At 40.8% G+C, this 26,654-nt stretch overlaps 1 protein-coding gene across 1 annotated transcript in view; it reads left to right on the forward strand.

The window, feature by feature from the left end:
* The window catches only part of grm7 (glutamate metabotropic receptor 7), a 240,736-nt gene that overhangs the window by 145,931 nt on the left and 68,151 nt on the right, over positions 1–26,654 (forward strand). The window contains exons 5-6 of the mRNA XM_071915348.2: positions 11,052–11,189; positions 25,829–26,029. Coding sequence (XP_071771449.1) covers positions 11,052–11,189; positions 25,829–26,029 — 339 coding nt within the window. The remainder of the gene's footprint in view (positions 1–11,051; positions 11,190–25,828; positions 26,030–26,654) is intronic.

Below are 26,654 nucleotides of genomic sequence, written 5' to 3' on the forward strand. Positions count from 1 at the left end.
GAAAAAGGACCATGCTACAGATTGAGTTAATTCAAAAAGGTGTCCCCAATTTTGGTAAGATTCCTAGTTAGTATCATGGAATTTGGTGAAATAAACACAATCTCTGAAACACAGATTACGTGTTGTGGACACAAATTGTGTACAGGTTAAGTTCCCCACCACAAAAAGATTATGTGGCAATGGCAAGAATTGGACATGCAATTTTCACCTGTTTGTCACGTAAAAAGGTTTAGTTTTAGTCAAGTACAACAACTTTGGTTAAGCTTAGGCAACTAAAATGGTTAGGGTAAGGTTTTATTCATGGTTAAATAAGAAAAAACTTTCACTACAAATTTAAACTTCGCTCACAGTAGAAAACTTCTCGGCATGAGTTGGGAATTGAACCCAGGTCGCCAGAGTTGAAGGTAAATGTGTACACCACCACGCTGTGTCGATGTCAAACTGCAGCCTGTTTCTTGTCGTGTCTGCTTCACGTAATCCTTTCACTTTTCCTGCACTTTTCCCGCACTCATGCACATAGAACAGCACATGCAAGACAACATGCACATGCTTGCAGCGCACATCTTTTCCTGTGCAGTTGAAGTGAACTTTGTGACCTGACCTGAAGCCTGCCCTGCTCATATAGGTGGTATAGCTGGTATAATATTTTCTGTTAGCTGAGCCTGAGGAAAATGGCTTCCCACAGGAGCAGAAAGAAGCACTTCTACCACCTACAACTCAAGCATTGTTTTCAATTCAATTGGCCATGGGGGGAAATGGTTCAACTGTATCTTTCATTAGCACCCCACTGAGAAAAGAAATCTCTAAGGTGTAACAGATCGTACTGTTCACTTCAAGCTTTCGCATACGAAGACAGTGTTTGTCTCAAAACAATGAAATAAGAGGGAAGATTCACATGGTGATATGCCCCCGAATGTGGTATATTGTCAATTCAAAGACACTAGTACAACCTCTTAAAACATTTGCCTAACACTTTACAGACTGGAGCAACATCAGCAGCTAGATACCTTGTGGTCGCAAGTGCTCTGATACCGACACTTTGTGCAGCTTTGTGTATATTCCCCTACCACTTCAGAAATTCTCTGTATCCTGTAAAACATGCACCACATACCCTAAGAGATAAATCACATACCCTGCAGCCCAAATGCTCTGCGAACAAGAATATGCACCCTTTTGTGCATTCCCCAACCACCTCACAAAACCTCTGTACACCATTTATATCTTTGCACAACTCTGTGTTACCACTTTTTTTTTATACTGAACTGCTAACCTCAGTAAAGTGAACGATTGCTTTATTAAATGTATCAGTTCTTAAGGATCAGGGTTCATCTGATAAAGTGCAATAGATGCAACCAACAAAATTTACTTTTTTTGAAGACAGTATGCACTTTACTCTTTTTAAACCAAGTATTTAAAGTGATGTTGAACTTTGGGTTGTGCAGCTTTCTGGACATGATATAACCCAAAAATCGGCGATTCTCTGTTATCTGTGGCTCCAGTACAGGACACTGGAGAATTGCGTATTTTTTCTCTGTCCATTCACTGCCATTACATGGCGAAACAAGTCTGAAAATCACACTTCTAGGACTTAAACAAAAGCGAACAAATCTGATTCTGACAATGTATAAAAAATTGCAATCTTTATGTTTATTAAACCTTTCAATTTGAGCAAGTGTAACATCAAATTTAGGTCAGAGGAAATGTATGCTGATGGAACGAAGAAAATAGTATGTTTACCAGTAATTGTAAATTGGCGAAAAAAAGTGGGAGACAGGACTATATAAATATATAAAAAACAAGTCTCTTCCTTTTCGTGTTTTCCTATTTACCGATACCTTCACGTAAAGCCTGATTTTCAAACACGATCATTACTTGGACTACAACCATCCAGCAGAGTGCATTAACTTTGGAGTAACAGACAAAAACTGACAAAAATAAAGAAAAATAATAAATGAGGGACATAAAACATATTGACAGTAGGTATGGCACTTTTCCTGACCTGGTGTAAGTCCAGTCCATCCCTTGGAGGGCTGGGGCTAAATTCCAATAAACACAAAGCTAAACACAAAGCGGCCAGTCCACTATCCACCCTGATAGTGGACTGGCCGCTTCCACTTTTTGTTGGTGGTTCTTTTGTTTTTGTAGTTATCTTTGCCTAACCACCCAGTCGCCAAAAGGCTTTGTTTGTACCAGGTAATGTGAATGTCGTCCCTAAAAGCCCAATACAATGCAATCATCTGGTGCCTGTTTCTATTGTGTGTCCCTGTGAGGAATCGTCTGTTTGTGAACAACACTACTGAGTCAAATACACACACACACACACACACACACACACAAAATCTCACTTTCTCACGTACATGGGTGCATGGACACATATTCTGAAACGCTGTTAGCTGAGTGGCAGTGATACCGTATAATGGTCACTTGGTATTGATGGCTGATAATAGGTTCAATGGCTCAGTCAGCCACTTGCCAACTACAGCAGCATTTGAGATGCAGTAGGAAGTGCACACACAGTGATGAGACTCAGCAAATCGTGTCAGCGAAGTGGGCAGAGGTGCTTGGTATGAAATCAGAGCTGGAGCAACCAACATGAAGAGAACTATCTTACTTCCTCAGATCAAAGAGTGGGAGAGGCATGGCGTATGTTGTTAGATGTTTCTTAGTTTGATGATAATACTGTGATACTTCATTGATCTTGTGATACTTAATTGATTTCCCACCCACTCCCTTGCTGATCAGCTGCTTGATCACTTGTTATTTGATGTGTGTTTTCTTATGGTATGAACTGCGACTCTCGGCCAGCCAATGACATGTTTTCTTAGCCTTTTTGTCTTATTAAAGAGGACCACATTGGAAATAAGTTTTCGAAACTTTGTGTTATCCTCGATGATTTTAATCAATGCATGACGGATGGCTGTGCATTATTTACATTATAAACAAACAAACCTCCTCTGGCTAAAGGGCAGTATCCCACTCACTAAGCCACCATGCATTAGAGTATACCATTAGATGTTTAGGTTGCACAGTGTAAAGTTGGATGGTGGGAATGCAAACAGGCTTGCAAGCAGGTTTCTTCACATGGCTTCAAACACGGGCTTCTGAGCAGCAGATGGTTAGCCACGGCAAGCAGCTATCGTGTTCTAGGAGGGTCTGATGGGACACACATATACACACACACACACACACACACACACACATAGACATACGCACGCGGTTTGTGATGACCATCGCAATGGTTTAACACTGCCCTGTGCCCTGGGGTGAGAGGGCTAACAGAACAGGTCGCTACACGCCAGTGATCACTGCACACACGTCACAACCTATTCTAGGATCGCCGCCTCACGCTCAGCTAACAACGCTGCTGTCCAGGAGTGACCTCAACACACAAGGTCTTTTCATCTGCGTGCAACCGCTCTTTGCAGTTCCACATCTGAAGCTTATTTTTAAGGCATTTCTGCTTTATTAGGTAATACAGTGCAAAATGACAGGAAAGGTGAGAGCGGGAAAGGGATAATAAGTGATAAAAGGTCACCAGTCAGAGACCCATGGCATCATAAATAGGCTCCTTACTCAAATAAGCCATCAAGACTCTCCTACAGCGTGACATTTTAAAGGTATGCTGAGGTTTTCATACTGTATGACTAAAAAGCAATATGTTGATTGATGATGCATCACACCCTGATGCCTCTCATGGAAACAGCAGAGAAACCTGTTTCTATCAAGTCCTTCTATGCCCAGTCACCTACTCTGCTTTACTGTGCAGTATAATTGGTTGAATATACCTCCCATGACTACATCTCTGTATCTGTGAGTCATTATATTCTTTAGATAGGAAAGGTTTGATAAATAAAATGGTTTATCATTCAATATACCTGAAATATAGGATTCAGCCTCTAAAAGTGTTTGCATTTTATCAACAATGGACTAAAATTACCAAGTATCCTTTTGTCACATTTTTTCAAGTAGTGGATACATGCAAGTTTTTTATTCCAAACACTCTCTATCCATAATTACAAAACAAAGGTTACTCAAAATTCAATTCAAATTCATTCAATAGTTCAAAGACTCCATCCTCAACAATGTTAGTATTTTGTAGACAAAGGTCTTAAAATATTTAAGAATGTAACAGCTTTTCCAAAATGACTTTCATGTTAGCAAACACTTTGTAAGCATAGACATCCCTTTGTTTTTGTTTTTTTGTTGTTGTTGTTGTTTTTTTTAAATGGTTGATGTCTCATTTAGGAATGAAAGTCTTCAAATGTCGGCACTTATCATTTCAAAGCCATCGGACTATAAGAGCAAACCTCAGTGAAGAAAAAATCAATACTTCATATTAAAGTTATTTTGAAGAGTCATTTTCTGTTTCTTGAGTTTCCCAATTAGGCCGCTGTGCTCTTCTTGACACTTGTTTTCCACGTCAGTATTTCCTATATGAACTTTAGTGCCACTTTGTGCTGATGCCTCACTCTTCAGAGTGGAAAAACATCAATGCCTCATAGAAAAGTTAAGTTTTCGGTGTCACGGTTCGTTTGTTAGGCGGAGTGTTCTTCTTCGGTGGTCTGTTTTGTTTTGTTTCTCGCGGCTTGAATCCATATTTATCTTAGATTAATTGTCAACAAAAGGGGCACATTATACTGATAGTCTATCACTTTGTTGACATGCAGTTCAGAGCGCAGTCTCGTCAAAACATCAATCCTTTATCACAAAGTAAAGCTTGAGAGTCGTTATTTGTTGTGTATATCCCAATTAAGTGCATGAAAAGCTCTCTTGACAGAAGAGAGGAGGGTGAGATTGGAGATGGCACTTAAAAATGAAAGAGACAGAGAGGTGTGAAAGACAAGCTGAGAGAGAAAGAGGCAAAGAGAGAGATGTCGATTAATGGCGCCATTAAGAAGCAGAAGATGTGTTTTACAGGGAGAGATGTGCGTGTGTGAGTTTGGGGGAGGGGGGGTAAAAGGAGCAAGACATGGCTATTTAATCAATAGTACACCTCAGCAAGAGAGAGGGGAGAAAAAACTCCTTCTGGGTTCTGTACAAAGGGTTCTGCATTATGCATGTGCTGCAATTATCTGAAGCCTGCTAGGAAATGTACCAAATTACATTCTGATTAATCATTCCAATCACTGGATCGGAGTGGCAGGTTCAGTGAACAGTTCTTGTTTGGAGAGACACATTCGAGTTAATAACCCATGGTAATCCTGAGTTGTTGTCCTTGTCTTCTTGTTTTTTGGCTTTTTTTTTTGTTCTTCTTCACACCAGAACTTAACTTTGTGGATTCAAATTTGATCCACATTGGTAAAGGAATTTCAAAATACAAAATTGACAATATTACAATAGCATAAACAGATTATTTCTATATTTCTATTCAAAATGCAGCCCTCTACCCAGTGACTCAAAGCTGCAGCAAGACATTAGCAATATCAGAACATAAATCATAACATCTTTTTTTTACATGACAAAAACAATTTACGTCAAAGAACGTAAACGTTTGCTCTTGAATCCGGCCTGGAGAATTTCAACTGATGTTTGTGCGCAATTTAGCTGTGGAGGCTAGATGCAGTGCTTGGAGAAAACCTAAGGCTTTGAAGTTTTGAAATGTTCCTGCACTATAGTGAGGTCCCTACTGTACCGCTGCTCCAACCAATGAAGCACTAAAAGCATGGTAACTGGCAGCTAGGGAAGTAAACAAACATTTTTTTTTGGTTTGTTTCTTCTCTCAGCGTAAGCACCACTTACTCAGATGTCATTTATGCAATTTGTGATGGCAGCCATAATGAAGATGTTAAAGAGTTAGTGCGAGCACAGCAAGTTTACACATTCAGAAGAAGTACTTCAGAAGAGTGTCACATGTTAAGTTACTGTCAATAATCAATCAATAGCTAATTAATTCATAATTTTTAGAAGAAGTTGTCAGTGTTATTGTTCTCTCATGTTGTTTCACATTTTAGGTGTTTTCTTGATGTGTTGTTGTGGCCTCTGTTGGAATCAAAGGCCAATTGAGATATTATTCTCTAGCATTGTGACAATTGTAAATATATTGAAATTATTGCATTTGCATTCAAAGTGCAATGCAGAAAGCACAGCATTGTAGTCTTGTTGGCACCAACAGCGACAGACCCTGCTTCACAAAGCAGACTCAGACAGGATCTGACCCAGAAAATCTCAGACTTTGGGTTGTGCAGTGTTGGCACTGTGGCACTGGAAATTCACTGGGCATGTCACAATATCTCCACACTCTTTAGGTCACACTCTTCTTCTTCTTCTTCTTCTTCTTCTTCTTCTTCTTGCTTTTGTTCTTGCTCTTCATCCCCCCAGAATGTAACCTTGTGGATTCCAATTTGATCCACTTCAATACAGGAATTTCAAAGTACAAAATTGACAGTATTACAACAGCTTAAACACAATATTTAATTCTTAATATAACAATATCAATTTAGGCCAAGGACATGAGCTATTGGTAGTGAAACCAGTCTTGAGATTTCTGTTGCTTCTTATGCATAATTTTTTTTTGGAGGCTAGATACAGTGCTTGGAGGAAACTTAAGGCTTTGAACTTTTGTAACATGCTCACATTATAGTGAGGCCCTTACTGTAATGCTGTTCCTACCGATAGAGCATTAAAAGCATGGTAACTAAACATTTTTTGGTTTGATGCTTCTCTCCGCATAAGCACCACTTACTCAGATCTAATTTATGGAATTTATGATAGCAGCCATGATGAAGACGCTTCAGGTTATTCTGAGGACAGCCAGTTCAAATCAAGTACTTCAGAAGTGTTTTGGATGTTAATACGTTGCTTTCAGTTGTCACTCAACAGCTTGTTATTTAATAATTTAAAAAGTTGTTATTGTTCTCTCATGTTGTTTCATATTTTGGGTGTTTTGATGCATTGCAGTGGCCTCTGTTAGAATCAAGGACTAGTTGAGTTATTGTTTTCTAGCATTGTGTCAGCTGGAAATAGATTGAAATTTGCTCTCAAACTGACATTTGCTTTCAAAGTGAAATGAAAAAAGCACAGCATTGCGGTCATGTTGGCACCAACAGCGACAGACCCTGCTTCACAAAAGCGCAGCAGACTCAGACACAGGATCTGACCCAGAAAATCTCGGACTTTGGGTTGTGCAGTGTTTGGCACTGTGGCACTGGTAATTCACTGGGATAGCATGTCACAATAGCCCGGCACTCTTTTCGTGGCACTGTCATTGAAATCACTGACCCGGAAAACTTAAGATATTTTTCAGCGAACAAGAACTGCGAAACCAAACTCCAAAAAGGTGAAGTCGCTAACCTTCGTTTCCCACTGCATGGTCGAACACGGGTATCTCGGCCTTACTCATTATTCGTGTCACTCAGTTTCTCTCAAAACAACCTTGCTGTGATTCTCTTTTGATCTGTGCTGCCAGCTGTGATAAAAAGCCTGCAGGGCTACAGTTTCACATAGGCAAGTGGCACATTGGATCCTGTGTTACAAATGAAGAGTTTTTCTCCAAATTGCTGTATATCTGTTTTGGAAAACAAATCATAATCCGGTCTTCATCACTGAAAATCTCTAAAATATAAAAACTGCAATTTTGTTTTTAGCAATTTCTGGATAGGATAGGTTTCTCATTTTGAAACAAAACTCTATATTAATATTTCGAGCAAATCCTGGTAAGCCCTGCTGCTGTGTGTGTATTTTGCAGTATTTTGACATCACAGTCACAGTATTTGAGTTTGCAGTGACAAGGGTTTTGCAGGACACTAATGGCTTGAACAATCATGGAATATTACATGGCATTTCACATGAGGAAGTTCCCTCCAGCTCCAAATCACAGTCACACATGGAGGAATTTATTTCTCTAATTCCTCTAATTTTCTCTAATTAATAGATTTTTTTAACGTAAAAAAAAACGATACCAGGGTGACCCAAGGTGGGGGACTAAAATATGGGCCGCCACAAAAATATTTTTTGCCCTGCAAGACCTAAGAAGCTAATGCCCGCTAGCTATATTTCTAAGTAATTAATGTTCAATCATATTTTTGGCCAACAGCCCACTACCCTTGTTATGTTTTAGCCCTTGGCAGTCCATGGCAAAGAGTTTGGGCAGTATATAGTGTGGAGTGTTACAAAAGACAGGTGTGTGTGTGTGTGTGTGTGTGTGTGTGTGTGTGTGTGTGTGGGGGGGGGGTTGTTAGCCCTGCTAAAACACATAGTACCGCGAGTACAAGGCGTTCCTGCATACTGACATGGACCTGAGGACGTTCTGACACAGACATGGGGAAATGAACAACCAAACAAGAAAAGGGAAACTTCAGTTAGCTGTGTATCACATTAATAAAACATCATTCTGCACTTTATGTTTATAAAAACAATAGTGGCCGTGATTGTTATTCTATTCGGAAGGCAATGCTACTGTCCTCAGGTCCTGAAGTTAGTCAGAGACTCAGAGATCTGACAATATAAGCTCCGTAAAGTAGGCTAAGTCCCATCAGGGATTTATATATATTAAGATCAAACACTGCTTTCACCCTTGAGGTTACATACAGATGCAGCCATTGTTGAAACCCCACTTTTTCAACTGCAAGCGCCGCATACTGTTGCACACTATTGCTCTGTTCTAAAGAGTACTTATGAGGAAACTGCTAATTTAGCTGTCTTTTCAGATGTCAGGAGATGCCAGGAATAACTTGGCCACCGGGTTTCAGTGTCAGGTTTTATGCTTATTTAGTTGTACTTCTTAGCTCTGGAAAAGAATAAGCTGTAGGTCCAGTTCTAATTAAGAATTGCTGGAGGATAGATGCATGATGGCGGGCTTCTACAATGGTGACCAATGTATAGCTAATGTTGAATGAGGGAAAGCCAATGTTCCTCACTTCCCTAAAGTACGTCTAGTTAAATTTCTCTCGACGGCAGAATGGATCAATATGAGAAATAACAGCAAAAGCAGCTTTTTCTGTTGGGAGGCTTTATTCTTCCTCTTGAAAAAATCTTTGTTCCTTGAGTAGAGAACACCAGGACAGTTGTTCCTCTCCAGCCCTTCGAGACTGGGGTTTGAAATCAGGCCGTATGCACGTCAGTCAAAATATCTACAAAGGCAGACATCATGGATGCCCCACTTTTCACATGCTCCACCCTCAGAGGGAATATGCTGGGAAAATCCTGCAGTGGTGATAGATACACAGACAGATATACAGACAGATAGTTTGTTTATCCAGGAGAGGAATTCAGTAGATTGATTGATGAATGCAGAGTTGGTAGGCTTCTATAAGCGGTATTATTCTATGCAACACACTTAAGATACTGTGGGTGGTTTGATATGCAAAGCAAGGCGAGTGGGCTGTGAGAGTTGCCCTATGTGAGACCTCATAAGACAAGATATCCACCCCTGGCTCGAGGAGGCCAACATCCACCAGCTCTGGCACGCATCTTTCCTCCCAGAGTCACTGTGTGAGAAAGGCTATGAGCCAGTCTTAGAGGCAGATCACATAGCCGAGTGAATTATGAATTAGATCTCTCACTGTAATGGAGTCTTTTCAAGTTTTATACTCTCCTTTTTTATTCTATTATTCTCCTGCTCTTTTATGTCTGACTTTAACCCACCGCCACCCTTACAGACAGACACATACATTTCCTCCACTCCCTCATCCTTTTTCCCTCTGCTGAGTGGGGGCTCCATTCTGCGAAAACTTATAGAGGTCAAGATCCTAATTTTAGCCTGTCAGAAATTATTAAAATTTATGCGCCGGTGACATCATCACAGGGTGTCAAGGACATCTCAACAGTATTGGTGACAGAGATAGAAGGCACCAACTGCCTATCAATTTGAGGACAATACTTACAGGGAGAATAGGAAGATGATTAAGTGCAGTTCTTAAGATAAAGGACTCTTCTCCTTATAACTCAATATCCTTCACTGGCTGTTGTGGGGAACTGAATGACAGAGTGGAGCAGACAAAGCTGTCAAAAAGATAAAAATGTGTTCTTACTCTATCGTTAATGCTTTTTTGAAGTATTATCCATTTCTCAGGCTAAAAAGTCCAGATAAGCATTGGGTTTTAAAATGTATATCATAGACTAGACATTCTTACAGTGTTTTTTTGAGCCTGAGTGAGTATAAGGTTTTTCCCTAGGATCCAAGGTTTTTACACTGTCCTATACCAATCCTATCATATAGGCAGTCATTATATATGCTCATTTAGATGTATTTCCACATTTATGATACTCTATTTAAGTGCTAATTTTGACATTCTTGTGCTTTTTGAAGTTATTTTTTTCTGCTGTTGACCTGTTTTTTTTTAAGTGTTTATCTATGTAGTTAATTATAATCTCTTGATTTTCTTATCCGATTTTAACCTACATACCACCTTCCACATTGCTAAGCCAATTCTAAGCTTATTGTGCGTATGTTGTATGTTTGTAGCTATTTCTGTTGTTCCAGGGCTGTATCTATTTATTCCTTTCGAGTTTCCCTTTTCTTGCCAAGTGTTTTATTCCTATACTCAAGGGTTTGCTGGCTGTCTGGGCATATGTTTGGTCAATGATACACACGCCAACAGTTTGAGCAACTTTAATTGGCAATAGTGCCCAAGGAGTTGCCTCAACATCTTGTTGGCACGAGACATTTGAATATGTTTTTGGCTCTGTGTTTTACCTGATTGCCTGTTGCTGGGAATGTTGCCCATTAACATTGCCACAAAAATTACCTGTATCACCACCCTTTACAAATGTTGCTGTGCATTGCTTATCTGATGCTGTTTCCCCTCTTCTTTGTTTTATTCACATTTGATGCCAATCTCGTTTTAATGAAAGCACTCTTTAAGAGGCAAACTACAGTTCTCACAGCACTTCTAACATATATAATGCAATGTATAAAACCAGTGATTTAAAAGACAAACATCTCTCAGACATACATTAGGAAAATACACCCTGTTTCTTATTGCTGTTCAAGCTTCAGTGCTTCTATCACATTCTGTGCAGGGTCTGATGCCTGTGTGATTGTCTGTGTGATTGTTAAAGGCTAATGAATAAGCTTCCCTTATTTTGTTGACCTGTTATTCATTGTCTTTCAGGGTTCGATGCGTACTTCACGTCACGGACTCTGGAGAACAACAGGCGGAACGTGTGGTTTGCCGAGTACTGGGAGGAGAACTTCAACTGCAAACTGATGAGCTCCTCCAAGAAAGACGAGAGCAGCAGAAAGTGCACAGGTAAGTGCGTGTGTGTGTGTGTGTGTGTGTGTGTGTGTGTGTGTTTGTGTGTGATCAGTGAGTGTAGGATGTGTGGATGTGTTTAAGAGCGTTTGTGTGCCTGCATGTGTGCCTATAAGGTTTGTGTATATGAAAAAGGATGGAGAGAGAGGGATTCTTCCAGACACACTTCAGGCAAAGACAGTGCTAATATCACACTTCTAATAAACACTATCATTGCATATTGACTTTTTGCATACGCTTGTTCGTCTCCTCGTAGACTTGGTAAAGTATCGCCGCATTTGCAACTGTAAACAGAAACACATAAGTCTCTCCTGGCTACAATCGATAATGCACAGCAATTAGTGGTCCAATATGATGGTCTGAACAGACCTTGAACACTAATGAACCAGGTCTATTGAGAGTATTGATTGAAGCCACAAAAGAACATATTGTCTTGTCTTCCTTATTTTTCTTTCCTTTTGTTTTCTTTTGTTTCCTTGCTGTTCCTATTACGTTCCACCCTGTCCTCCTTTCCTCTCGTCTTATTTCCAGATTTCTCTCTGATTAATACAATCCTTAAACGTTATCTAAATGATATTTAAATGTATTTAAATTTTACAAACATTTACATAATATCCCAAATTAATTTGCAATGCATAATTTATTGTCACATTTTCCATTTCCCCGTAACGCTTTTTTTTCCTGCTCTCTTCGCCTTGGCTTCCCTCACTTCGCACATTATAATTCTTCACCACAGAGACGTCTGGGCTCATCTATGCCCCCTAGAACTAAGCCTTCAATTACATAATGAACACGCCTTCTGTGCCATTTCAGGATGATTGACTCCCTCTGTACCCTCGATGCAGCAGGCGTGGGGACAAGACATACCAGCAGGCTGGCAACTTAGAGACTTGAAACTAACCTAATGACCCGAACGAAGGGAAATCCATCCGAACTGTCTATCCTGTAACTTTTGCAGGAGTATCAAAGATACTGTGTGGAGATCAGGTTGTCTTAGTCAAAGGAACAAAAAGAATAAACCTCATTTGTTCTCAATTTGGACAGAAATTTAATAAGATAAGGATTTTATTCGTGACATAGTATATGCCATTTCCTGCTTCTCGTCAAAGCTTTTAACAATAACATTAGTACATAAGCATGGGTGTTTTTTTAAGTATGGGTGCTTATTGAGTTGTACAGATCCACACTCTTACAGATTGGTCAGGTTAAGAAGTCTCCCAGATCTCGTGCTGCTGGGGTTTCAGTGTCTTGCTCAGGGGAACATTGGCAGTACTGTACAGTGTAGATGATGAACTAGCTGCCATCTTAAAGGTGCATTAAATAAGATTTTTACTGTCCCATAGCATAGCATTAATGACCATAATATATCTGCGGGGGTTTGATAGGGTTGTTGATCAATACCAATGACTCAACGATTACTTCAGCAGGTGCTGAGATTTCTGGCTATGAGAAACTCTGGCTTTCTGGCCCGTACACTCTGTTTTGGACCGTAAGCTGTGCCAGAGACCTGTCAATGTTATTGCAATTTCCACTGGTCGCTGTCTACTAAGTCATAAACTACTTAATGCCCCTTTAAATTCAGTTTCATTTACATTCAGTTGCATGCTGCTGTCAGTAATGGGGATCAAAGCAGTGCTAGCTGGCTTCTTTAGCCTCCAGGCCAAACTGTCAGAAATGGATTGGTTGCCAAGTCAACTAGTGGTAGCCAAGGATCTAGTTAATCATCTTTATAGCTTCCTTCCATCATTTTGCTTTTTTATGTATCCTGCCTTGAAAACCTCTTCCACAGTCTGCAGGCATTTACAAGCATTGCAGAAAATCCATGACTCCCTCAAGGATGCTATTTTCTGTGTCCTGGTGATGCCGACAGTCTGTGGCAAACAACTTGTGCCTATCCACATCACCGTCATGCCTATAATCTCAGTAAAGAACAGCCTATCAGGTATTATTGCTATAATCAAGCTGCCACATGCTACAGAAATAGGCCTAGGAAGCTGGCTTGTGGTTTGGTTAGAGCTGGTTTGCTCAATGGCTACTTTACATTGAACAATTAGTCACATTCAGTGGTTTTATTGCACTGGTGCAATTCATTTAGAAAAATGAAACAAATTATTCTGTGATGTATCATTGTGTTCATTATATCAGAGTAGTAGATACAGTAGATTACTATGTATTTACCTCAATATATCATTCTCAGATTAATTTTGATAGCATAGTATAATAGCTTCAGACAAATTAGACCATAGCAGTGAAAACTGGTTTATTCTATGTGTTGCTCTCTATGTGTTTATTCTATGTTTCCCCGGGTCGGGTACATTTGGCATAAATGTGCAGGATTGACTTTGACGGCATTGAATTATGGCACTGTTGCTGTAGTTGAAATTACTCCATTCCTGGAATAATCAAGATAACCACATCATTCACCAATGTATTGTCAAGAACTGATCCACTCTACTATACAGCTACGCTCCGGTAGGTTAGCTCTATTTCAGTATAGTAGCCTGCTAGCCAAAATGTTGCGTTAGCATTGTCCAGACTTAATAAATTCAACATTTGTTAGGAAAAACTGTTTTGCTAGCTCTATCTAGTTGTAACTGGCGAGTCTCTTTGCGTCAGCTGAGGTAAAACGCTAGCGCTAAGGGACTCAATGGATCACCAAAGTCATCAAGTTTCAAATTCTACTGGTAATAGCCACAGTGAGCCATGAATTTGTGATCCCAATAAGCCAGGATACAGTCAGGACTGCTTGTTTGAAGCAAGTGTTACTCTTGCATGTGTAAGATATATGGTAATGCTGTGTGTGCTTGGTTATTACTACCATCTATAAAAGGTGAAGATGATTACAGTGTATATATCATCTCAGTATGTCTGGAAGCCAGCGATATACCTCTTAGGCTCTCTGTGTGTGATGAACGCATGTTATAAGCAGAGAGGGGATGGTGTGCAGCAGGGTGACGGCCCTGCTGGCACTGACATCTGGTAAGGAGTTACTCCAGGGTGGCCATGTTTTCACTGCTGCCCCGAAAAATTATTTCACTGCCACAGTTGGGGGAATTATTTGTGTTATTAACCCATTCAGCATCAGAAATAGCCGGGAGGGTGATGGGGAGCTGAAGTTAATGTGAAATGTGGTAAAATTATCTTTCCATGTCGTTTTGCAGCCAAGGACTCCCACTCTAAAGTAGGATGCAACTATGGGGATTTGCTTTCATGGCAAGTGGTTTAAAACCAGCTGGTAGCAATATTACCTGTCCGTCGCTGAAGTACATTTTTTACTTTGTTAGATTTGTTCACTGTATAGTAATTATCTGACACCTCAACAAAGACACTCTAAAACAGCTGTATTCAACTTTGCTGATAATACAAAGTATTTTCCCAATGCTAATCTGGCTGAAATTAGCTGCAAACCAGTAAGAAGCGGGTCAGTGAAAACACAGCCTGCATCTAGATAAGGAGCCCCCTTGGCACCGAGGTGCTGGTGCCATCGCCTGCAGTCAGAAGCTGAGGACAATTTATACACTTCAGTGGCTGGGGGCGGTGACAGGCAGCAGCTCTGCTGTTAGGATAACATTATGCTTACGGTGCCTTTGAAGGCGCTGGAGTTCGGATAACATTATGCCGATGGGGTCCAATGGGGGTCCTGTTTTGTGTGTGTGAGTCTGTGTGCGTGTGTGTGTGTGTGTGTGTGTTAAAAAGAGAGAGCCAGAGAGGGGAAGAGGGAGACAGCGAGATATAAGGGGGTCATGGAGAGGAGAGACACAGAGGGGTTCCTGTTTTTGAGATAACATTAAGCTTTGGGTCCCATCGCCACAGGCAAGGAAATAGAGAGGGGCTGGAGACTGCAGTCAGGATCTCTAGGGGGACCCTAAAAAGAGATAGGAAGTCTCGGATCAGCGTCTGCTTAAAGGTGCAGCCGCATGGCAGATACCCAGGGTAATAATTGGTGCTGTCAGTGCAGGGAGCCAGTTGATAGCTGAGCAGAGAACAGTGTGCTTTCCTCACAGTTTAACTAAACCAGCATCTAACAATGTCAAGGCACAAGGCAGTCACAGGTCAGGAAGAGTAATTTTTTTAGGCAGATGGCATGGCTGTTATTAAGGATAATACTTAGTGCTGAGAGCAAAGGGAGCCAGTTGTTAACTGGGTAGAGAACATCTGCTTCCTATTCTTGTGTTAAAGCAGATTTTGTTTCAGAGTCTGACAATTGTAGAAGTCTAGGTTATTGTTTCTTGAAAACTGAGTTTCCCTTTATTACATTTGTTCCTTCCTGTGGCCTATCAGTATCCAATAAGAGTTGTTGTTTTTTTATTATTATTCACCCTGAGCATCTTTTATCATAGTGGTAAAAATGTTTCCACTGTACTTCAGGAAGATAGCAGCATTGAGGAGAAACAGGATAATATTCAATTTACTTCTCTGCACCAAGGCTGGAAAGTCGTCTTTAGCGTTACATCTGGCACAGAAACAATGACTGGAGATCATTCAATGCAAGTAATAGAGATTATTATAGAACATTTGCCTGCACTGATATGAATTCATAGTTTCCCATATGGAAACCCAAATCACTACCAATCTAGGCGAAGGCTAATATTCCACTTGCCACCCCGGCCCCAAGGGAGCCATCTGTGCCCTTCTACTTTAAGCACTGCAAAAAAATGTCCATCTTAACAAGTCATTTAATATCCAGTCTTACAATATTATTTGTCATAAAACAAGTGGAAAAATCTGCATTTCTGCCAATCATTGCAAATGGTAATTCCCTCGTCCCCCAGGGAGATACAAGACACAGCTATATTGCAAGCCTCTGCTACATCTGGATGGCGTTCTTTAGAACTAGTCCATACCAGTACAGTGTTTCCCCTGGGATGGAGTTGTAGCAGCGGAGGTGAAGAGCGCGCAAAAAAAATGATCAGCCAGTCTTTTAAACTCATCTGAAAATTCAAACATGTGATTTGACAAACAAGCTATTAGTTTATGTGTGACCCATATCACCCACTGGGTGACCGTTTACATCCACTGGGTGTTAGCTAGCGGCTAGCTAGCTGTCATTCATTCTTCCAATTATTCATTCTTAACTGTCCTTTTTTCCAGAATGAACTTGCATCACCACACTGTTGTATTATCAAACAGTGTTAATTTACTTAAATGTAATGACATTTTCAATGATAAAATAACTTACATTTATGACGTTTCTTTAAGGGAATCCTATCCAAATAATATGTAACGTTAATATCTCTGTGAGGGAATCTGTCAGTTGTCTTTGAGATTGACAGCTTTCGCGCGTCACGGTGGCCCTCGCGCATAGTAAGGCCCGCCTCCAGGAAGAAGAAACCAATCGGTGCATGTGGAATATCTACTATCTTTGTATCAAGATGGATCTTCCAAATGTTGTTTATTTCACAGATATGTGTTTCCTTGCGTATTCCTATCAAATGATTGCGTTTGCTGTAACGTTACTGTGCGATACTCACGTGAAGTTGCAGGACTGTTTTCCCTTCAGCGAATGATAATCCTGAATCCGTGATCAGCATTGCTTGCTTCATTGTTGACATCTACCCGGTGCTTGTTGTTATAATCGTTGTGCTGACATTATCAGGTAAGCGCAAAGATTCTTGTTTATATGCTTTACTCACAAGTGTGTGAATTGACCTGGATATGAAGCGCAAAATAATATAACGTTAGTTTCTAAAGAGATAAGATGGAGCCCTCTCCTCCTCTCCTCTCCTCTCCTCTCGTAAAAAAAATAATAATGCAGCAGCGGCGGTCATATTTCAGCAGCGGCATAACTCCGCTGCTAGGTGCATATAGGGGAAACACTGCAGTAGTTTAATTGAGGGTATGCATTAGGGGTGTCACGATTCTCCAAATCCATGATTCGATTTGACTTTCGATTTTAAGGTCACGATTCGATTCGATTTTCGATTTAAACATTTTTTTTTTCAGCACTGACGGCTATGTCATTGTTAGACTATAGAGTCTTGATTTGTAAGGATCAACGGATCATTGGTTTTTTGCCCTGACAACTGTCATTTACATTTTTAAATTCTTCTTTAAAAAGATGGTATCAAGTGTGATATAACTGCCATATTTTTTTTTTTTTGGAATGTACCACACTAAGGCTATATGGTCAAATTTTTTCAAAGTTTTTCCATTTAAAAAAAATACAACTTTCCCTTTAATTTGGTACCAAATACATGGCAAGGCGATTCAGGGCGTCTCCTTACTGAGTGTCATTCACAGTATGACAACAAAACAGATCCTTCCTATCTTGGCTAACGATAAGCTTTCAAACTCCATACAAAACCTCCAGCGCTTCAGCCCACACAGTAATAAGATCAGACAATAATAGTCGCCAAACAAATATGGAAAAAGTTGCCAAACTTATATGGATAAAAGTCGCTGCAACCCGGCCAGTCCTCCTACCGACTCTTCGGCGCACTGCCTCTCGGAAAACAGCGTCCGTCTCCGGCGGTGAGAGCAGGTAGGTCCCGCTGTTTAGTGAAGGTGATCTTGTGTCTTGTTTTATCGAGCAAGAACAAGCGATTTCGATCAAAAGATTTCAACTCACAATGTCTTCGTAACTTTCCACTACATACGGCGGGTCAGGTTCTGTCTCACAGCACAATCTGACAGCTTCCAGAAGGTTTTAAAAGCGTGACGCTTAGCCGGCGAAGCCATTTTTACCGGTGGAGGACGACTAAACCCGGGGAAAATCAAACGTCTCAGTGTCACCAGATATACAGTATTTTCCGGTTCTGGTTCATCAATGACAACTTGAAGTATATGTAAAACAAAGCTGATAACTTGATTTTCAGTTTTTGGTACATTTTAAACGATTTAAAAATGAAGGGCGCTCTTGGGCGCTTTTGACCGGTTACACATGTCGGTCTATAGGTTAATTTGCATACACCAGTGTTGCCAACTTGCCGACTTTGTCGCTAGACTTAGCGACTTTTCAGACCCCCCTGGCGACTTTATTTCTCAAAAGCGACTAGCGACAAATCTGGCGACTTTTTCTGACCATGGGAAGCAATGTTAATGTGTTGAATCCCAAAGCATTTGGCAATAAACTGGTTCGGCTGATGCCGGTTTTCTCTACTTGCTTGTCTAATCCAGAGAGGTCTGATGATCACAGCGTTGCCACACACAGCGTAGCTCCCTCCCTCCGCTGAGAGCAGGGACTGTAGGATAGGGTGCACTTGTAATTGCTACCGGCGTACACCGAACCTGGCCCGGGTGGGCGGAGTCAGCACTTAATATTAAAACAGGCTACGCCGCGGCGTGCATAACAAGTGCAGATATTTATATGCAAATTACAGCAAATGGACAGCGCTTCTAAATGCGGCGCCAAAGCTCATCTATCTACTAAAACAAGGAATCTCTGTCTGTCTGTGAGTCTGTCTGTGAGTGAATGTGTGAGTGTGTGTGTCCTTCGCATATCTCGAGAACCGATCTACTTCACACTTGGCGGGTGTATTGCTGGGGACCAAGGACGTGCAGTGTCGGATTTGGTGCAATTTGGACACGCGACACGTTCATTATTAATAAACTTTGAATAAACAAGCGAACAGCGCTCTGTGCAGCAGCGGGGCGAACGGGCACTGCACTAGTTGAGTCAATGGAGCACCGGACTAAAAGGAAAGCGCCACTTTCTTGTATTTCACGTCATTTTGCATTTTTTCTTAAAAATTAACCGGTTAGTTACCGGTTAATGGGTGTCGGCCTGTCGAAAGCAAAATTAACCGAAACTGACATCCCTATAATTAACATTTACTTGCATTGGGTGGTTGAGTAACAGTTCACTCACCTGTTAGTTGGACTTTAACTTAATAAAGTAGACAAAGGTTGAGGCAGGTTAGAATGAGTAATACATAAATAAATATGGTAAAACATGACCCAAAACAAAACATGAAATACAGCTCAGTAATATTCAGCATTGAAATGAGTGCTTGACGGTTTTAGGTCCCTGTTGGAGCTGTGATTTGTAGTGCTAACAGGCTCCTGATGTCGTGCTATTAGTTGCTTGGCTAGCTCGCCTGCTCCTCTTCCTATAATGAGATTATTTGGGAGCAGTATTGATAGCATGTCTCCTTCTGTGTTTCACTCATCCTCAGCCAAATTGCCTCTTCCGTTTTATTTCCTCTCCTTATTTATTTATGAGACTGTGCACCAAAGACAAATAAAGAAAACAGCAAACCCAGTACAGTGCTTCGACGCTGCATTTTTGTTCTTCACTTTTGTTTGTTGCTCATCCTGTACACCTCCTGAGGCCATTTTCATTCAACCTGTTTGATGGAGGGTAAAACGTTTGAGTGAAGCTGAATTGAATTTAAACGCAGGTTGTTTCTCCGCCACAACATCCATTCCAGCCTTCTTTGACCATTCCACCCTCCTTCAATATTTATCATTTTTGTGTGCACAACACACTATCACAACAGTGATATTTTCTTATTCACCGAAAAATAAATAAAAATACAAGTCTCAAGTTGGTTTCAGGTTGATGTTTTTTTTTTATGTTATTCTTTCACATTTCTTCTTTCCACTATTCTGTGTCTTCTGCCTTTTGGCGGCTGAAAAAGAGAACACAAATTTACAAACAGCTATCTTTGTTGTGGAGCAGGGGCAGTAGTGCACAGTGTTGCCGCAGTGTATTTAATATAGTTAGGAGGTTGTGTACAGGAATACTTCTCATGAACCATCTGAATATAGATACAGTGCAGCCTTAGCCTATATGTTGGATGTAAAGACCATGTTGACGCCGCTTCATTCCCACCATGCATATGAAGTATTGTTTATTCTTGTGTAGGAGGGAACTTACACACACGCATACATAGGCACACGTCCACACACACACACACACACACCTACAGGTTTGTGCAAACGCATAGACATACACATATAGACATACGCACATGCACACACACACACACATACACACACACACACACACATACACAGCACAAGTCACTTCTGCTCTGTATTCACACTGTATTTGACCTCATTCCATTTCTATCAATCTTCACACGCCTATCTAGACATTGTGCTTCCATGCATATCTCTTTTGCCCAGGCATGCAGATCCCACACTTTCACACAACGCTCCCATCGGTACATACATTAACCAGGGTATGTGCTATGTGATGCTATGTCCTCATTTGTTTATTTTTGTAAGATTATTTTTAAGACATGTATGCTTTATTTCATAGTGAACAGTAGAGGGTGACTGGAAAGATGAGTGGGAGGAGATGGCATGCGATGCAAGTCAAGAGCCTGACTTGAAATTGTGATGTTCAATTACACGGTATGCACCTTATGCAGTATGCAGTATGCACCTGCTGAGATACCAAGGAGCCCCATATGGACAATTCTGTTGATACATGATGAAGCAGAACATCTCTCTACGCTTCTCAAAGAACAAGATATAGTAAAGCACACAGGTCGTGAGGTTCAGTTTAGCCTGTTTTTTCAAGACTGCTCCTGCTGCTTTTAGTGCCACACCTGCCCGCGCCGCACAATTTACTGCTGCACCCACCCGCACTCACAAGCGTTTGTACCATGTGATGCCTTTGAAGGCGCATGTACGCCCTCACTAATACTTTTCTGCTATACACCAAAGTTTGCCGGCTGGGTGGTGTTTGAAAAACACGCATCATGATCGTACTTTCAAACATGCCCACCTCTGCCCACCTGCAGCTCAGGGAAAAAAAGTCTGCACCACCAAGATCTGTTGCGGGATTCGTGGGACCCGTGGGCCTGCCCGCCCCGCACAAATCTCTAGTGCAGTTACTGTTCGACTAAATGAGCAAGACACATGATCTAAGCCACTTTAAATGTGGTATGATCATTGGTACCAGGTGCCTTGGATCCAGATTTTCGTGCACTGCAGTGTCTAGAGTGATGATATAGCGTATGCTCCATCCTGCACAAACTTTTAATGACTTAGTCAGCTGCAGTCCTGAGGGTAGAAACCTATCAAAGAGCGTGTCAAGACTCGCTCAAGCTTACAGCTGGGCCACAAGTATGCAAATAACAGCTTAGTATAACAGTAATGTGCAGAAGGAACACATCTCAGAACACACTGACTAATGAGCGGAAAGAAGAGCGGTTTCTCTTGCAACATGCTGACGGCAGGGTGAGAATTTGGCTTAAACAGCATGAACTCATGCTGGATCCATCCTGCCTGTTGTCACCAGTACAGCCCAGTGGTGGTGCTGTAACAGTGTTTGGAGTAGATGGACCCTCAGTACCAACTGAATTGTTTAAACACCAGACCGGATCTAAACGTTGCTGACCAGGTGCGTCCCCTCATGGCAACAGTGTACCCTTTTTCAAATGGATGCTTGCAGGAGGATAACGCACCATGTCAGGAAGCATGGTTTGTCTCCAGATGGTTCCAGGAACATGACAAATTTAGTTTACTCAACCCTACAGAGCACCTTTGGGAGGGGAGGAACAGATGTGATTGAATATACCACCAAAAAATCACACAGTACCGAGCCAGCATGGACTGAGATCCCCGCATAATTCCATCACCTTGTTGAACCCATGCCTCGAATAATTCAGGTAGTAGTTCTGGTAGTAGCTAGGTGACCCTCATGAAGTGGATACTGAGTGTAAGCTTCACAGTACATTTCTCTGTGTGTTTGTGGGAGAGAAAGCGCGTGTGTGTGGGAGAGAGAGAAAATGTTGAAGAGAAAGACAGGGGGGAGGGACAGAGAATAGATAGAGAATGCATGAGAGAGAAGGGGAGAGACAGAAAGAGGCAGAGGAAACGAGAGAGAGAGAGAAAGAGATGAGGAGATAAAGTAGAATGAAAGCAAATGAAAAATGGAGAGGAGAGACACACAAGAGAGTTAATGGGGTGAATCAAAGATCCCAATAGCCCCTCTCTCTCTCTCTCTTGTTGTAAGATGAGTTTGTTTGATGAGGTGGATAGGATCATAATGAACACGTGTGTGTTTGGCTCGATGCTGCTGGTTTTTTGCAAGCCACCGCGCGGCAACGATCATTTAGTCAAACGTGAAAACACGCATGTGCTGCTCTGCTTTTGCCTTCTCTGTTCTGTCCCTGTGTAATACGAACTACGGTTACTAATTAACTTTGAAAGGCCTGTTGGGTATTCAGAAGATCAAAAGGAAAGCCGGAGCGGGGAGACATTGCCATGGAGACATGGATGGGGTTTGTACATTCCTTGGCTGTGCACATGGCTGCATAGGTTTGTGTCAAAACAAAGTAGCGCTAAGCTCTATCCTCAGGCCCTCGCTTCAGCTTCTCCAAGTCATGAATTATTTCAAGGTCTGCTTTATTCTATGGTTTTTCCCGCACTTTACATTCTTTTCATATGGAATTATACATCATTATAACTATAAGCTGGTGACCTTTGGCCGTTGTATGACTTATGCTGTCTTTACACAGCTGACTGGGTAAAAGTGTCAAAGCAGAGCGGAGATAGAATTCATCTTGATATATTTCCACAAGTTTCTTTATCCACCTTTTACCAGCTATGATCACCTTTACACTGTGGGAGGGGGATCTGCAGGAACTGCTGTATCTCATGTAACAATAATCTTTATGTGGATGATTATTGTGTGATACTGTTTCCACTAGGCCATTTATACGTCCGGTAGATTCAAAATGTTTTTGTTCATATTTGTAGTTTTGCCGGCTTGAATTGAAACAAAGTCTCCATTAAACTAGATTTGTTTTTTTTCTCCCTCACCTCAAGTGGGCTGTTTCCCAGCTTCCACACGCACCTTACGCACGGGTGATGGAACGCTTGTTGTGGTGTGAGATGGTTACCTTGGTTACCATGGTGTTTGCTCCTGCTATTCTCCAGCTTTAACCATTAACGTGCAATTTTCACCTTCATCTTTTGAATGACATTTTCTGAATTTGACTGATACAGCTTGGGAGATGTCTTGAAATAATTCTTCACCAAATACGCTATCCCAGTAAAGATTTTTCAATATCAAACAGGATGCTATGAAAAATCCTATGAGAAAGACAGACATTGCTTTTGTATCCCAATCGGCTGAATTTCAACCCCAAACTTATAGGTTTGTATGGCACAGACCAATCAGTGCTAAAGGTGGTCATAGTTTTGTACTGTATAATGTGTTTATTAAGCCATTGATGTGTTCATTAAGTAATTTCCTTTCAACATTTAACACTTAATTCTACTAAAATATTAAGACTTCAAAAATGTAGTAACTTTGGTTATTTTAAACAGTGACATTTTTTCCACTGGTGTCTCATCTTTAAGGTAACTTCAAAAGTCTTCATTCATGTGTAATGTATAGCCTAGGCAACACCTAGCTAGAGTTAATCTTACTGCCAAAGGACCATAGTTATTGATGAAGGCATTTCATAATGAGTGAGGATGTTAATGTGAAGCATAAAAACATAGCTCACATCAGCATTGTTTCTGAATCCACTCTGTCTGCTTTGTGAACCATGCTTTTGACCTTCAGTGTAATTCTCTGAGTAGCCAGTATGAGAGAGAGAGAGAGAGAGAGAGAGAGAGAGCCAAGGTAAGGGAGATAGTATTGCTGTTAAACCGTCCAGATAAACCTGATGGTAATACTTCTGGCCCCGTCTATTAAATGACAAACTAAAATGAATTTAAACAGTGTAACCTTTTACAGAAGTCATGAAAATCCACATAAACGATGCCAAAATGTAATAAATTCATCTTTGAAGTAAAGTCTAAAGCACAGGGAGCCCATAGAAAAACTGTTGGCCACTTTTAAAGACGTGAATTATCAAAGTCTTTGTAGTCGTTTTTTGTAAGAACCCACTCTGCTCTGCATTTTATGAAAGTTGGGCCCCGCAGCTGTCGGCATTTAAACTGCTTAAGTTATTTTGCATTTTGCTGCATAATGCTTCCACTGGCCTCATGCAACACCATAAGAACAAGTCTAACTAACTCTGCATCATGCTGATATTTGCTACAATCTACCCCACTAAGCCGGGTATTTATTCATCTATCCCTTTCTGAATCATCATAGCATATCATTATAGTCTTTTTTTTAATTATTATTTGAACTCAACCACCTTGACTTGTATTGTAATTCTGTACAACTTCTCAAGGTGCAGAAACACAGGGGTTTAGATGAGGTGGGTTAACAACTGGAGATAATGTGTCTATTAAAATGTCTAGATAAGACTAGCCATAACATCTCTGCTCTGTTCCATCACGCTACTGCTAGCAGGACCACAGAACCACAAATGGGATTACAATTTAATATCATAATGTTGCAGGATGTTGTCACAACTGTATTAGTATTGTAATAATATTGTGTGACAGCAGGGATGAACGCACACAGGAAAAGGGTTGACAGGGAGAGTTCAACCAGAGCGGCCGTCATTGATTTTCTGATACACAATCCAGTTTTATGGGTTTTTGAAGTTCAGTGCGGATAGTAGTATTAGAGAAGTCCAGTATTTTGTGCCAATATTCAATATCTTGAAATGCTTCTATTTCATGCCAAAAAAATTGTTTTTCCACTGTTTCCCTACAGAATCCTATCCTTGTAAACACCAGCATTTAGACCATGGGACACTAAAACTCTCCATGGAAACCCAGAATATTTAAATTATTTCAGGGTTTCAGGGTTTAAGGCAATGGCAGGGAAACTGGAACAGATTACTGCCTTTAAACGACAAATTAATTCACAAAAAAACATTACTGAACATTTAAATGAATAAATAATATGTGCAAAGAAAATAAAATTTAATTGCCGCTTTTCTAGACTGGTTTTATGTAGCTGTGTTTAGGGAGGAACCTGCATCATATCAGCGATGGACCACATGACTACCGATATCTGGTATTTAACAAAAGGCCAATATCGGCCCGATATATCAGCAAACTGATTCACTGGTCTGTATACTTGATAGACTGGATACCGACCCTCCTTTGGGAATACATAACTTCAGACAGGCTCATCTTCTCTGCTGAGACGGGCTCGGGTCTTGTTCCCCCAGGCTTCAGCACCCAGTGGGAGAACAGTGAACTCATATAAGGGAATGGGAAATGGTGCCACTCGTCGTCTCATCAGGCTGCTCCTCACCTCTCTCCATGCTCAATTTCACACCTGCTTGCCACATACTGTATGTTCAAAGTGGTATGATGTTTCAGTTTCACTATAGAATGCTGAGAAATTGTGGAGCTCTCTGAATAGGTGTTATACTGGACATGTTGGACCATTAGATGCTAAGAAAGCCAGTAGTCTTTGTGGCTCCTTTCAGCCGGGAGAACCGCAAATCACTGTCATCAGTCTGAGGGCGGAAAGCAGGGCGGTGAAATATATTACAGTATTTAAGTGATCCTTTAAATTACAGTTCTGTCATTTTCATAATTACAATGACATTAATAAGTATCCAAATATTACATAGGGTCTATTATGGGATGAATTATGACAGAGACTACAAATGATCTAAGAAGGCGTGAGACTGGACTCTGGTTCTCTGGTTATTTGCAACAATTTGTTGAATCTCAGATAAAACAGACAGACAAAAAACAGACAAAATAAAAATATCAAATGGTGGAAAAAGCAGTGGATTTGTAAACAAAACCAACATTTTAACCTGTAAATATTGAGTCAATCAGTCGCTTTCTTGTCCCTCTGCCTCTCTCAGGTCAGGAGCGTATTGGACTCGATTCCAAGTACGAGCAGGAGGGGAAGGTCCAGTTTGTGATCGATGCGGTGTACGCCATGGCCCACGCTCTCCACAACATGCAGAGAGACATGTGTCCGGAGTATTCTGGGATCTGCCCCGACATGGACCTGGCTGGAGGGAAGAAACTCCTCAAGTACATCCGCAGTGTCAGCTTCAACGGTGAGTGGACTGATGGTGCTTCGTTTCTGGAGGCGATAAAACGTACTGTCTGGCGACTGTGACATGTTATGCTTTGCATTGTGCTCCAAGGTTGAGATACGTGGGTGAATTTCTGAGGCAAAAGTAGGTTCACTAGGGATGAAATCTAAATCTTGTGGAAGAAAACTCAGGACAAGAGAGTGGCAGTTTGACAGGTTTATTCAATCTGCAGGTTGGGAGCCAAGGAACTCAAAATCTGGATGGTTACACAGAGTTTTATAGTGCTGAATATTCATGACTATGTTAATACAAATAGAATATAATAAAACTATAAGGTCATATGAGCAAGACTGAACAACCAATGATAATTATAGTTCTAGCACTTTAATGAGATGAGTAATAAGAGGTGACCACCTTCTTCTAGAAGACAAGTTATTATAATGTCAAGGCCACTTGTGAAAAACACACAAGATGCTACTTTAGAGTTTAATTTTATAATGATGAAGCAGATTCAGTATTCTTGAGTTGTAGGCACTTCAGGTGTAAATATGGGTCAAATGTTACATATTAAGTGAGCATATAGGAATGCTGCTTAGTATAGGTACTTTTCCATTTCTTCCTCAACAATCTATAGCAATAAGGAACC

Source organism: Centroberyx gerrardi, chromosome 5 (genome assembly GCF_048128805.1).
Source record: "Centroberyx gerrardi isolate f3 chromosome 5, fCenGer3.hap1.cur.20231027, whole genome shotgun sequence".
Taxonomy (NCBI): domain Eukaryota; kingdom Metazoa; phylum Chordata; class Actinopteri; order Beryciformes; family Berycidae; genus Centroberyx; species Centroberyx gerrardi.